The sequence below is a fragment of the Plodia interpunctella genome, chromosome 3 (genome assembly GCF_027563975.2).
Source record: "Plodia interpunctella isolate USDA-ARS_2022_Savannah chromosome 3, ilPloInte3.2, whole genome shotgun sequence".
Classification (NCBI taxonomy): Eukaryota; Metazoa; Arthropoda; class Insecta; order Lepidoptera; family Pyralidae; genus Plodia; species Plodia interpunctella.
Window position 1 is genome coordinate 10,952,984 of NC_071296.1, and position 13,448 is coordinate 10,966,431.

General features: G+C 38.1%; 3 protein-coding genes across 20 annotated transcripts in view; 2 read left to right on the plus strand and 1 right to left on the minus strand.

The window, feature by feature from the left end:
* The window catches only part of LOC128683407 (uncharacterized), a 53,820-nt gene extending 50,849 nt beyond the window's left edge, over positions 1-2,971 (plus strand). For 4 of the 5 annotated variants that reach the window (XM_053769035.2, XM_053769031.2, XM_053769033.2 and 1 more), the window contains 3 exons: positions 70-346; positions 904-1,112; positions 1,616-2,971. In XM_053769035.2, the coding sequence (XP_053625010.1) occupies positions 70-346; positions 904-1,112; positions 1,616-2,863 (1,734 nt within the window). In that variant the 3' untranslated portion in view covers positions 2,864-2,971. The remainder of the gene's footprint in view (positions 1-69; positions 347-903; positions 1,113-1,615) is intronic. The other variant, XM_053769034.2, reaches the window with a different exon arrangement.
* A 212-nt stretch (positions 2,972-3,183) lies between these two features.
* Dnaaf3 (Dynein axonemal assembly factor 3) lies at positions 3,184-5,211 on the plus strand. The gene has a single exon (XM_053769791.2). It carries the CDS (start codon positions 3,568-3,570, stop codon positions 4,948-4,950), a length of 1,383 nt encoding a protein of 460 aa, XP_053625766.1. The 5' UTR covers positions 3,184-3,567; the 3' UTR covers positions 4,951-5,211.
* Positions 5,212-6,320: 1,109 nt separating this feature from the next.
* The window catches only part of mmd (mind-meld), a 486,484-nt gene continuing 479,356 nt past the window's right edge, over positions 6,321-13,448 (minus strand). For 12 of the 14 annotated variants that reach the window (XM_053770021.2, XM_053770023.2, XM_053770013.2 and 9 more), the window contains 5 exons: positions 13,128-13,336; positions 12,687-12,910; positions 12,009-12,143; positions 11,548-11,802; positions 6,321-10,872 (listed from right to left, as the gene is read on the minus strand). In XM_053770021.2, coding sequence (XP_053625996.1) covers positions 10,725-10,872; positions 11,548-11,802; positions 12,009-12,143; positions 12,687-12,910; positions 13,128-13,336 — 971 coding nt within the window. In that variant the 3' untranslated portion in view covers positions 6,321-10,724. The remainder of the gene's footprint in view (positions 10,873-11,547; positions 11,803-12,008; positions 12,144-12,686; positions 12,911-13,127; positions 13,337-13,448) is intronic. The other 2 variants (XM_053770027.1, XM_053770026.1) reach the window with 2 other exon arrangements.

The window sequence follows — 13,448 nt, forward strand, 5'->3', positions numbered from 1 at the left end:
TCCTTGTATGTGTATAGTTTTCTCTGTCCATAATCCAAAAGGTATCGGCCACATTTGCCTAATTTTCAGGTGAATATTATACTTAATGGTATTTCGAGGGGCCCAATATTACAGGTGGATTCCCTATTTGAAGACCAAAACGTGACCGTCAAGGGAGAACTTCTACAACAATTGGATCGTTTGGGCCCTAGGGTCGACCTTAAGGGGTCCCAGTCGGCCATGATAGTACGGGACAACCTTGCCGTGATTGTAGTGGATGGCAACCGTGAACATCCTGTGAATGGGCTCAGAATCACCACGGACAGACATGACGCGTTCAACACCGATTGCTTCGATTTGATAACAGGTCAAAATGTTATAATTTTGTTTATTGTCTTGCAAGTTTCATTTCAGCTACTTTCCTACTTTTGCTGAAAGACATGAGTCTTATAATTTATCATTATTCCATGCATATTCTATTACATTACATACTTCATTTAATAAGTAAATACTTTTTAAAAGAACATTTGGAAATATTTGTATGTTTGTCACGCAAAATCTGCAGTACAAAATTCGGCAAAAATATATTACCTAAGATGCTACAATTGATGGAATTCTACAAATATTTCCTACCAGCTGCGCCCCCAGGGCTTCGATCCCGCGAGAATTTATAATACCCTATGTGTTATTCGAGGTTATTTTCTACCCGTATACCAAATTTTATAACAATCGGTCCGGTAGATAATGCGTGAAGATGTAACAAACAAACTTACTTTCGCATTTATAATATTAGTCGGGATTGAATTATTAAAAAATATTCGTAATATTTATTTCGTTCTTGGTTCGAGCTGTTCCGGGACTACTTTATGAGGTTTAGAAAAAGGAATAGTTTTATATTAATTACGTTAATTATTCGGTTTTCAGATGACGACTACACCCAGTATATCACCAGCAATGAAAGCGACGCCGTGGTCTCCCTTCCATCTTACGTGACCTCTTCTAACAGCCGCATAAGTTTCGTCATATTCCGCGATGACCGTGCCTTTCAGCATATTTCAGGGAGACGAGACGCTCTTGTCAACAGCAGAATCCTTAGTGTTAATATTGAAAACGTCACAAAATTTGAAGAAGGGGTAAGTTGTAATTAACAATTTTTGTTGCATGAGTAAAGGTAACTCTTTAGCTGCGCTTATATATATAAAATATACTACTCAAAAACTATTCAGATCAATAATAAAAGTACATTAAACACCGTCTATAAGGAACGGCGTATTTGTGAAAAGTGACTCGCCCGTGACCCGTGACTCATTCGCGGTAGGTCCATTGAAAGTTAGCGTAGAAGTTACTAATGTTACTGCAACATTGCTGAATGGGTCTATTTGCCGAAATGAACCCACAGCACAACGTGACAACTCTGCTTACACACTTGTATTTACTTGTATGATATGATTTTTTTTTACTTACATGTTTGTTATAATGATTTTGTGTTGTGGTGTTTAATTGTTGGCAATAAATGTTCATTCATTCATTCAAAAGTTACAAATATTTAGAGTAATAAAGTTTAAAAATTTGTTACAGTGTCATGGGAAACTGGTCTTTTATAAAAAATATCACAAATTATATATCATGTTTTCAGGTAATAAGCCTTTATCTGCGACCAATAAAATCTGACATTGGACTCGACGTGAGAAGAGCTTGCGCGTATTGGAAGTTCCTCGATGATGGTACAGGATATTGGTCTGAAGATGGATGTGTCTACGTGAAATCATCAAATGGCGTCCTCGATATGTGCCAATGCGACCATATGACGCATTTTGCTGAAGTTATCATAGCTGTAAACAGATTCTCCGAAGGAAACGAAATAATATTGGAAATTCTATCAATAACTGGTTGTTGTTTGTCTATAATAGGTATTTTATTAGTTGTCATAACCGCTCTTGTGTTCCACTCCTGGCGGAAAGAATTTAGTAACAAAATTTGGCTTCAACTTTGTCTGGCTATATTCATTTTCAACTGTTGCTTCTTGTTGATAACTTTTATAGAATTCGAGCCAGATATTTGGTGCGTGACAACAGGAGTAATAATGCATTACTCTTTACTTGTGTCGTTCTTTTGGATGTTAATAGCTGCTATTGTATCTTACGAGCGTCTAGTTTTAGTATTCAAAAGGGATATAACACGAAAGCATCTAAAATCATCTTTGTTAGCTTGGGGAATTCCTCTGTTCATAATAGCTATTCTATTTTATATTAATCCTGAGAGTTACGTGAATAAATTTGAGGATACTTCACGTAATTCGAGTTTCTGCTATCCATCTGGGTTAAGTTTATGGTTGACGGTGTACTTACCGTTAACTTTTATTTTGTTTATAAATTGGACGTTATTCATCCTAATTTTACGTTCTATGTTTGCTACTAAAAAAATAAGGCGTCACGGAAATTCTAAGGATGCTTTAAGATCAGCAGTTGTCAGCAGTCTGTTGGTATTTTTGTTCGGTCTTCCATGGATATTTGGTCTTATAGCATACAATATAATAGCAGCTTACGTTTTCACTATAAGTGCATCGTTCCAAGGATTTGTATTGTTCTTTTTTTTTATAGTAGCTAATAAACATACGAGAGATTTATGGATTAGGAAATTGAGGTCCGATAAGGGACGCGTGCCTGTGTCAGTGGCTACTGGAAGTGTTTCATTCGAGGCTGGTGGTTCGGATAGGATTGCTAGTTCAAATAAGGCTAAGGCTTATTCAGTGGAACTGCATCCTTTTGGAGCAGTGAAATTGAGAGAATCAGATGAGATAAAATCTCTTTTACAAAGAGGTGTTTTATCGTCTAAGACAGAGTATACTCGACCAGATCAGAAACCAGACGAGTATTATGAATAATATGATTTATTCATAATAATCGTCTGGATTAATGAATATATTCATATAATATTATATATATAATTTACATTGATTTTTATGTAGAGATATTCAATTTTATACAAATAAAAGCAATTTTCATTATAAGTACTTTTCTTATAACCTACTTTTTTATATAATTACTTTTTTATATTAATTATAACAACATTTTTTAAATAAAATTTTCTATCAATTCAGCCACAACAAAATGAAGGAGTGTTATTAATAGATACAAAGGGGCCACCGTTACTGGGACCGATTAGTTCAGGCTCAGTAGCCATTTCAACCTCTAGTCCTCTAGACATCATGTTGCCTAAATATTTAATTAAGTACTTAGCTTATTAGACGCAGTAAATGTGTTTTTATCAATACTGGCTAAGATAAAAGTAAACTTTATCAACATAAAAATAACTTTGCCGCTTTATTGGTTTTAATAAGTGACACGTGATTAAGTGAAGGTGCAATGTGTAGTGTAATATATAAACTTCGATAGCCCTTATTGCAAGCCGATAAGAGATAAGTTTGTAGACATCTGCATAAATAGCTCGTTACTATGACAACTCCCTAGTTGCTAAATAAATCCTACGTGCTTCGTTTCTATTAAAACACGCGTTGCCATGACATTGATTTATTTCATTACTCAGTTGACGGTCGAAGTGTAAACACAGGAATAAACAACAATAAAAATGTTCTGGGGTATCAGTCCAGCCTTGGACTTGCAACAGGAGTATCTAAGGTATGGAGACGACAACGCATATGAACTAAACTTTCTCGTAATAGGCGGCAGTGATGCACGGCATCTCATTAAAACTCTAGCCGAAGCCTATCGCCACACCAGACGTTACATGAATATTTTCGTCATCGATGGCTGCCCTGAACTAATAGCAAGGCAGCTCCTACTCTTGTCTTTGAGTTTAGAGAAAACTACGAGATATGGTTTGCTGGAAAAAACCAGACGCTTTCTTGAAGTCTACGGTAACCTCCTCCTGAGACCTCCAACATCAAGGTATTTAATCGCCAAGGCGAGACAACTTGTTGGCATGATCACCAACCCTGATTACATGAATTGTCTTCTACCTTGTGTATCCATAGAGCAAATGAAATATCGAGAGCGCGATTATATGGAAAATCTTCTCAACTTTTGGACAACAGGTAATACTAACCAATTCAATGCATGCGAGTTGTGGGAACATCGTATCAGGTACAGTCTTGGCGTAAGGTACGATAGCAGAGTCGGCGTGTACGATTGGGACTTTCACATGCGCTTGAGAGAAAATGCTAGCCAGATATGCTTCCACGAGTATAAACATTTTAGAGAACACGGAGTTGCATTTACTTGGCTGGAGACGGAGGTGTGTCGCCCGAATGTGAGTCTAGCTGCTGGTGTGTACAAATGTGGTGATAGATACCTACATAGAGGATACTTGGGGGATATGGTGACGTCGCCTTATATAGCATACGGGTTAGATTGCGAAGACAAAGATCTGCTGAAGTCATCTCATGGAGTAAACTACAAACGAGCCACGGATGTCTCAGAGCGTAATGTAATGAGACTGCTTTATGAATTGGAAAATCGAGAACGATTCGACGCGGAGGCAATGAATATAGACTCTAAGCAGAATTTAGGGATGGTCGTGCTTAGTGATTTCGATGCGAAGATTTCCGAAAATGGTCCTGAAGCGCCGTTGTTGTTGCGTGAAGATCGCGACACTTACATCAATGTTGATTATGGGAAAGTGCATTTTCTGTCGCTGTCTGCTTTGGAGCACTTTCCTCATAAGCCGCAGTTTCAAGGTCTGTTCCATGGTGTATTTGTGGGTCAGAATATGCTTCCTCGTGTGAAAGCTAGTGTTTGGTCGATGGCTAGAGATGATGCGATTGTGATAATGGAGTCTCGGAAGTATATGGTGGAGTTAAAGAGAGATGACGTGAAGGCGTTTGGAGACGAGATCCAACAAGCCGCGGCCGCGGCGCAGGCTGAGAAAACTGAATCGTTTGATCCACAAACTGATGATTTCGCTAGGTTTTTGATTAGAAGAAGGAGTGAGAGTTTCGACTTATCTACGTAAACTATGTATTATTGTTTCAATTATATTGATGTATTAATGCCATTGAATTTTTATTTCTATTCAATAATTTCATCTTTGTCAACGTAATGAGTTAATTTTTATACCAAAACTGTTCAATGAGTTTCTTTTAGCATTTCTTCTCAGCAGTGGTCGTTCCGAAATGCCAGTAGTTTGTAGCTTGTGAGATATTACTATTTAACATAAAATTTGACGATGATTTAAATTTGTGAAGGTTTAATTTCTGAATAAATGATTTGATAAAGTTGCACATACATTCTATATAATTGGAATCCAAGCTGTTGTGTATTTTTAAGAATCTTATGGCCATTATGAATTTGTAAATTTGCATACGTTTGTACTTTACAATATATTTTTATTATTTTCTAATAAAAAAAAATTATTAAATTTTTATGGTGGCGCTAGTGGACAAAATTAAATTATTAAATGATAAAAAACCTTGGACCCTTCCTAAAACTTCCACCTCTCACATTTGATCTTACTTTTTTTTTATTATTTATATATTTTCTTGACATGTTTATTACATATATTTTGACATTTACTTGTAAAACATATACGTGATTTGTGATCTTCAAGTGTCTGAAAGTAACATAGGTATCTATTATGTTAGATTATGGAGATCGAGTATGTCATGCACACTCAAATGGTCAAACCGGTAGCGGCGTCGTGGATCGGGTCGGGAGGTTCCCTCTATTGTGGTTGAGCTTCGCGATGGCTGACTCACGCGTCAACTCGTGAACGGGTGCTGCCGGGGGAACTAGTCAGCTCGATCTTTTATTAAAAGTTGGTATGGTAAGCCCTTCTGGCATAATAGGGACCAACACTGTTTGAATGAGTTTCTTTCGGCATTTCTTCTCAGTAGTGGTCGTTCCGAAATGCTAGTAGTTTGTAGCTTTGGTAAACATCATTTAATTTAGAATATGACGTGAAAAAGTGCCTGTGAAGGCCTAATTTCAGAATAAATGATTTGATTTTGATTTTGATTTTGACATAGCAGTTTAAGAACTTTGTAGGAACTCAAGGGTGAATTTCACACGACCGTTTGAACGCGGCGTAGCATTTCATTAGTGTCGCATTTCTTTTTTCATTTTTTTTCAATTAAACATTTATAAAATTAACATTGTACTAGTACTTTAATTATTTATAAAATAGGATAATTGATTACTGTGTATGGTACAATTTAATAAACACTAATGACAGCCTGCGGCGGAGTTCAAAACAACCGATTTCTAAAATTCTTTTACCAATAAGAAGCCACGTTAATTCTGTCTCTATATTTTATTTCGATATTTCCACGGAGTCGAAGCACCACGGCGTATAAGGTAATGTATACATTAAAATAAAACATCCAATAAAATTTCTTTCATCTATTTTTTTTCATTAATAATATGTTACATTCATTTAGTAAATCATATAGCAAATATATTTACAAGGACAAATAAACGGAAAATTACAACGTGTCAACGTTTTTCGTTTAAAATTCGTATTTTTATATTACATAATATCACTTAATTTAACATTTCTAAATCAGTAGTTCAGCAGAGCTGGTACGTTATGAGAATGTTCGTAAATTAGTAAAATTTTGAGCAATGTCTCCACATCTTACTGGGACTTTTAAAAATTAAAATAAAATCAACAGAACGTCACATTATTACACTTTTAAAGTTTTATAATTTGATAATGTACTGCAGTAGCTATAAAATTAAATTTTAATGACAGGTCTGCAGGTAAACAAAACTACTAAATGCGAAATGTACGATAAACTCGTATCAATACTATTTTCTCTCAAAGAACATCGACACTTTTTATCTCGTTTTTGGCAGTGTTGTCAGCCATTTTGTTTTTACGGACGTCCTCATAAAGAATCGCCCTGCCGTGAGCAATGGCGGTGTTCGGCGCCTCGCAATTGACGTGTTAGGCCTACGCGTACAACTATCTGTGCGCAGAGTGCGTTGTTTCGCTCACACATATGCGACTTGACGCAAGGCAAATCCTTTGTCTCAAACATACACTTCGGACACATGGTTTAAATTTGTAATCATTTTAATTCAATAATTGTTATGCGTAGAATTTGGAATATTATTGATTGCAATGTGTGTGATTTAGGGGTGCGTGTCTGGATCCAGAATCTAATCCAGATTTACACCTACGATTATTGAGCGTTAACTTTTGTACACTACAAACGTATGCATTCGCATGCGCGTATGATTCACTTCAGAGTCGTAGTAAATACCGTTGCGCTACGTGTGTCGTAGTCTGCCACGATGCTACGAGATTCAATGCGCTACACTCTCGTTGTATTAAAGCACAGAGTGTACGGAATTATGTATTTATTTGCATCTTTTCTTAGGCCTTTCATTATTAAATGGGGTTTACACGGCAGCGGATGACTAAATATGATTTCTTTGTATTAAATAAAGTCCAAAGTGCAGTATCGTCGCTAGAAAAAACGCACACGACGCCGCTGTATGACGACGCTCGCTCGAACGCGCAATCGTACGCAGTTCACACATGACAAGTCACAAGTATCTTAACGATATCCTTTGTCCAAGGAAACATTATTACCCTTATACATTGCATATTTTATTTACAGTTGTAGTCACCCATCGAAGTCACAATATGGTGAACTTATAAGTTGACTATTTTTCAGTTCACTTTAATACATATAATAGTGCTGGAACGTCATTAGAATCAATTAAGGAGTGAAATATCAGAAGACATCATGAGTGAACCACTTTTACCACACATCAGTACATTATAAAACACATTTACACAACTATATAAATACATGGTCTTGTCTACACAGTGTGCATAGGAATTACTCTCAAACACAGCGCTATATACAATCAACGCGTTTACTGACATCGATACGTGGAAGTCGTACACATCTACACGATAACAATTGATTTTATTTATCAATGTCTGTTTTATATATTTTCTAAGAAACGAACTCCAAAATCGTGTAGTTATGTCCGACATCTTGATTGCGCGGTCGGCTGATATACGCACGGCGCGAGGTTACGCGAAATAGGGTGACCGTGAGTTAGGATTTTGTCAGCTAGATCCGAAACACTTTCACCCATATTTGGCCTCGCTGAGCGTCGCCCCAGCTACAGAGTATTGCAATCACATCTACCCTGTACGTGTCATAGTATCTATTTATTTTAGACTTACTTAAGTTACAACGTATAATCTATGAGAGTAATTATTTGAAACAGGGCGCGGGGCCTCACAGCGCCAGTGTACATCGTACCAGAGTGATAGCAGCCGATACGAGGCTTATTTCATTATTTATTAAATACATTTAACTGTAAGTTACGAGTACCTACGTTACATCCGTGGCCGCGCCACCTAACCTAGCGTAAACGCGAATGAAACGATAACTTCCTAAATTGTCACAATAAAATTAAACAAGAAACTATAACATTTTACATTTTATAACACACATCTTTCCACATCGTTTAATCAGCGTAAATTCGTTTAAAGTCAATACAATAATACAATAGACATTCTGATGAATCGAAATAACTTTTATTCACATTAATGTTTTAGAATATGTGTACGTTATTTATGTAGCTATTATATACGAAATTATTGTGCACGGTGATACGAGATCTCTGAAGTCGGTACTGCAATGGGTAACGCAATCATTTCGATACAAAACCTAGTAATAAAATTGTACACTTTGGTGTTCGTCATTACCCTAGACGCGAGAAGTGTTACATTGAAGTTGGGCGTTTGTCGGAGAGGTGATAAAGAATGAAAGCGATTGATTCTCTCCGGGGACGGTTACGTTGACGCCCTACTTCGAGGCCTGCAGGCCGCGTGAATCGTGAACATATGGAAAATAAGCATTAAAACTGAATCATCACCAAATGAATGGTATCATAGAATAAGACCAAAGCGACGTCGAGCTCGTCCACGGGCATCGAAATAACCCAAACTAAGACTTGTTACATTAAAGCTTCGCTTACGATTATTATAGCTCAATTTGTTAATCGCCTATCTAATTTGCAAGCTACTTGAGCTTCGTCTGTCGGAGGTCAAACTAAACCGAACTCGACGTCCACAGGACCTCGGCACCGCACAACCTTATCACTAGTCCATAAACGATTAGTCTTAGAATTACTTTAGACACATACCGGCGCACTACCGCGAGGAGACCCAAATAAGAGTATAAGTATAAAGCGCATTGATTTAATGGAACAAATATAATATCAACATATCAACGTGTGGCTCCCCCTGGCGGCGCGCGGGTCACACCACCATTCGGCTTACACTCAACATGTTACTCTAAACGTTCGAGATACTATAAGTTCAGTCATATTTATTTTTAATAGTGCATATTTATATTTACAAAATTACTAACATTAACTATTCACAAGCAGCGGCGGCGGCCGTGCCTCCATCCAATTCACTATTTTAATTTAGCTACGCGTGAGAAGTTTATTGTGTCTTACTAACGGTAAAACTAGTCGTTAAGTGATTAACCTAACAGTGCAAACAGAGGTCGATACATCGAATCTAGAGGCTAGGGTCATATATACCCCGAGTACTTAATCTTTCGTACAGTAACTCGTTATAGTCCTTTCGTACATCCGTAACATCGCAGCCATTAAAAGATTTCGAGGCACTGCTAAGCATCTGTGGTTTCGGGATCTGTAGACGCCAATTATTTTCAAGCGCAGTCCGCGAATAACACAATTGTGTTGTCACTATATCTAAGGAGATGCGTCAAGTAGCACGCAGGCCTTGTCATGATAATTGAATTTTCATATTATTTAATACTACATTCCATTTTCAATGTACAAATGTTGAAAAGTGTGTTTTATATATTGAAGTATTAAAATTAGTCTGACAAGAACATGATTTTTGAGAGAGTATATGTCTTACAACTGCCAAAAAATACAGTTAAAAAAATTTACGAAGTTAATTTATAAAGTTTTAAGAACAGATTGGATAACATCTCAAAACTTCAAGACACGCACGCATCAGCTTAATAAGCTGCTAGTGTGTTATAAATAAAATAAAATAAATAAATAAATGAACTATGATAATAAATAAATAAATATATATAAAATAATTGCTCAATATCAATTCCTTCCGATGTAACAAAGTACCAAAAAATAAGTATAAGTAAACAAAATATATTTAATCAAGAATCCGATGGACATATATATGGACATACATTTTTGACGAATATTACACAATCTATATCTATGATTCGAATTTGAATATTATGATTTGAATTTGGCAATTTCACAGTATTTGAAGCCCAAAATAGACTCGCGTCGCGAACTTTCACAAAAACCGCGAAACGTATGTAGAATTGTGTTAGTGTAAGATTACAGCGGGAATCGCGACGGGAATCTATTTAGGAATGACATTTGTTCGTTAGATTTACATTGGTAAGATCCTCTTTTCGAGTGTGTTAATTGCTAAAACTGGTGTCAGATTTTAAGGTAAGTAAACCTCGAAAACACACACACACGCACACACTCGAATCATAACACACTCGAAAAGAAGAACTTTGTAGTCTTAATTTTTTATACTGTATTTATTTATACATATGACCAATTTTGTGTGCTTGATGTTATATAATTTAATATAAAACCTATTGTATGTAAACGCATGTAAAAAAAAAAAGAATTATGACAGAAAATGATTTTCGCAGCAGTGGGACGTGTTGTAGCTATTAAAAAAAACTTGACGAATTATTTAGACGCATCTCGCTTAGGGAGTATGCTGGGCGCGTGTCAGTGGTTGTACTCGGGGAAGGCGGCGGGCGGCGCGGAGGGCGGGGCGGCGGGCGGCGACGGGAACAACTCGCGCCGCGCCGCCGCCGGCACCGCGTCTTCACTCGCCCACCGGGCTAACTGTTGTTGAGCTTGAATAAATTCATCACTAAAAAATGATAGAGAAGAGAAACGGTGTGGCCCGGCCGGGTTCCGTGGCGGGTAGGGTTGCCAGCACAATTTATTTTTCTAGCAACTAGTTTTGACTGGATTGCTTCGTTCTTTTTTCCCCTCATTAGTCATAATAGATAACTACGATTTGGCTGTTGTTATGCTAAGGCTTATTTGGCCCGTAACTTCATTGTTTTGAGTACGTTTTGTCCTGTACTGATTGTAGTGTAAGGCGAATAGGAGAGCCATTCCTGCACTAAAAGATGACTGTGCAAGACTATTATATACTTTATGGTTTTAATTTATGTCATGTCGTCCCAATTGTCAGTGGTTTCTGTTGGCCCGTCAAGGAACCCGGCCATATGGCGGTAACGAAATTAGAAATTTTATGCTCAGAATCTGCTGGCCATATTTGTACTTGACCATTTTAATAACTAATAAGTAACATTCAGAAATAAAACTTTTATCTTGGCAAATTCAACACGAGGCAACAAAAACATGCAACTTGAAAAATTTGTAAAGGCTAGAAGGGAACATTTTTATCATAAACATTCGAAAGTGATCGTTAGAGAATCTGATCAAGAGATCAAATATTTCTGAAAAATATAACTTCAATTGCCATAAAATTTATTGGTAAAATGATTTAAAAAATCGAAGTGAAGTTAAAACTCACCTCTCGCTATCAGGTGCGTCCCGCAACCGTTCCGCATCGGCCGTTTCATACAATGCGTCGTCGTCGGGCGCGGGGCGCGCGTGCGGGACGTGCGGGGCGTGCGGGACGTGCGGGACGTGTGGGACGTGCGGTACGTGCGGGACGCCAGGCGCGGGCGCGGACGGGAACAGCGGCCCGTGGTGCCGCCCGCTGCCGCGGAAGCGAGGGTACCCGAACCGGGAGTCTTCCTCTCCGCCAATCCGGCCGCGGCACCTACTGTAATAGTTTGTCATCACAAATCAGTACGCTTAGTTTTTTTTACAGAAATATACCATATACATATATATATATATATATACTATTGGCGCGTCCGTAATTTTATTCGAATGCAATATTCCCATCTTTTTCATCAGTCGTATTTGAGTTTATCGCGTTCATACAAGACAGACGCGACCAGGGGACTTCTTTTATAATATACGTACGGTGGCACTTCTCCCGGTTCGATCCTGTAGTGGCGGTCGGCCTCCGTCTCTGACATGCGGATGTCCTCGGAGCCCGACGGGCTCATGTGTCTGCTCGAGTGATGCTCCAGCTGCCTGATCAGGTCCTCTAGGTTCCTGAAATATATTTTTTATTTATTTATTATCTAATATATAAAATATATCTTGAAATAAGACATATAATTTCGATAACAAAACTTATGCTATCAAAAACATGCTGTAAAAAACACCAAGTCTAGCATCTCAATTATTCTACCGTAAAAAGTTGTGAGATCCATGTAATACCAAGTCGGCTAATTTATTTAGTCCTTATACTTAAGTTATTACGTAATTTATCATCATATTAACATTAAAAATCTTTTACGTTTTAAATAAATAGATCGACTTGGCCATCGCATGAAAACATATTATTATAGTAGATATGTACAGTACTAGTGTTGCCGACGGCCGTACGAAGCGGACATGTAAAAATAGGTAAGCGAAACCTGAACTCCGATGCTCAATGACAAAACCGAGAAAATGCCAGCTGTTAGCACCAGCAACTATGACGTACTTTGAGGATGATATGTGTGCCAATAGACCAGTTGAGTTGACTTGTGCTGTGCAGTATATGAATATTGCACGAGCCAATTGAACTGGAGATAAAAATATCAAACTCACCTGATACGTATTGAGCCGCACGGCGGCGGCTCATCGTCCTCCTCGTCCCTCTGCCTCCGCAGCTCCTCGTGCAGCTTCTCCGCACTCGGGGCCCTTTCGCGCTTGTACTCGTAGTCCTGCAGGGCCCGCAGGTCCCCGGAGCCGCGCGGGGCCCCGCCGGCCGCGCGCTGAGCAGCCGCCGTCTTTAGCGCCACGATTATGTTCTCGTGGTAGCCGTTCAAATCCTGGAATTGTGGTCGCACTTTTTTCATATTTTATATGGAAATAAGTACATTTTTACATGTAATCAAGTTTGGAATTTGTTTTACTTATAGGTCATATAAGAGCATGTCATGTAAACAAAAAATATGTAACTTATCGATAATATTTCATAAGTGTTGTATAGGGCTAACTGTGAAATAATTTCAAGTAGATTTATATACACGTGCTAATCACTCTTACCTTAAACTTATATTCCATATCAGCTACAGCCCCTGCCGGCTCCTGTCCATCAGACTGAGACCCAGCTTCCAGCTGCTCCGACTGCGAGTCATCAGCCCACTTGTCCTTCCCGTCTACAGCACCATAACCGTGTTTCTTCAGGATCCCCTTCTCAGGAAGCTTCGACATCGAGTTGGGAGCTACGTCGATGAAGGCTATGTCTTCTTCTCCTGAAATTAGGTTTCATTAGGCATTCATCCTGCTATGCCTGCATTGAAAGTCGGCAGTAGACTTAGTCTAAGGTTTTGATGTCAATAAGTGATCTATAATCATCCTAATTTA

What these genes read in the sequence shown, in the direction of transcription:
- Dnaaf3 (XM_053769791.2), top strand. Translation starts at nt 3,568, where the DNA reads ATGTTCTGGGGTATCAGTCCAGCCTTGGACTTGCAACAGGAGTATCTA.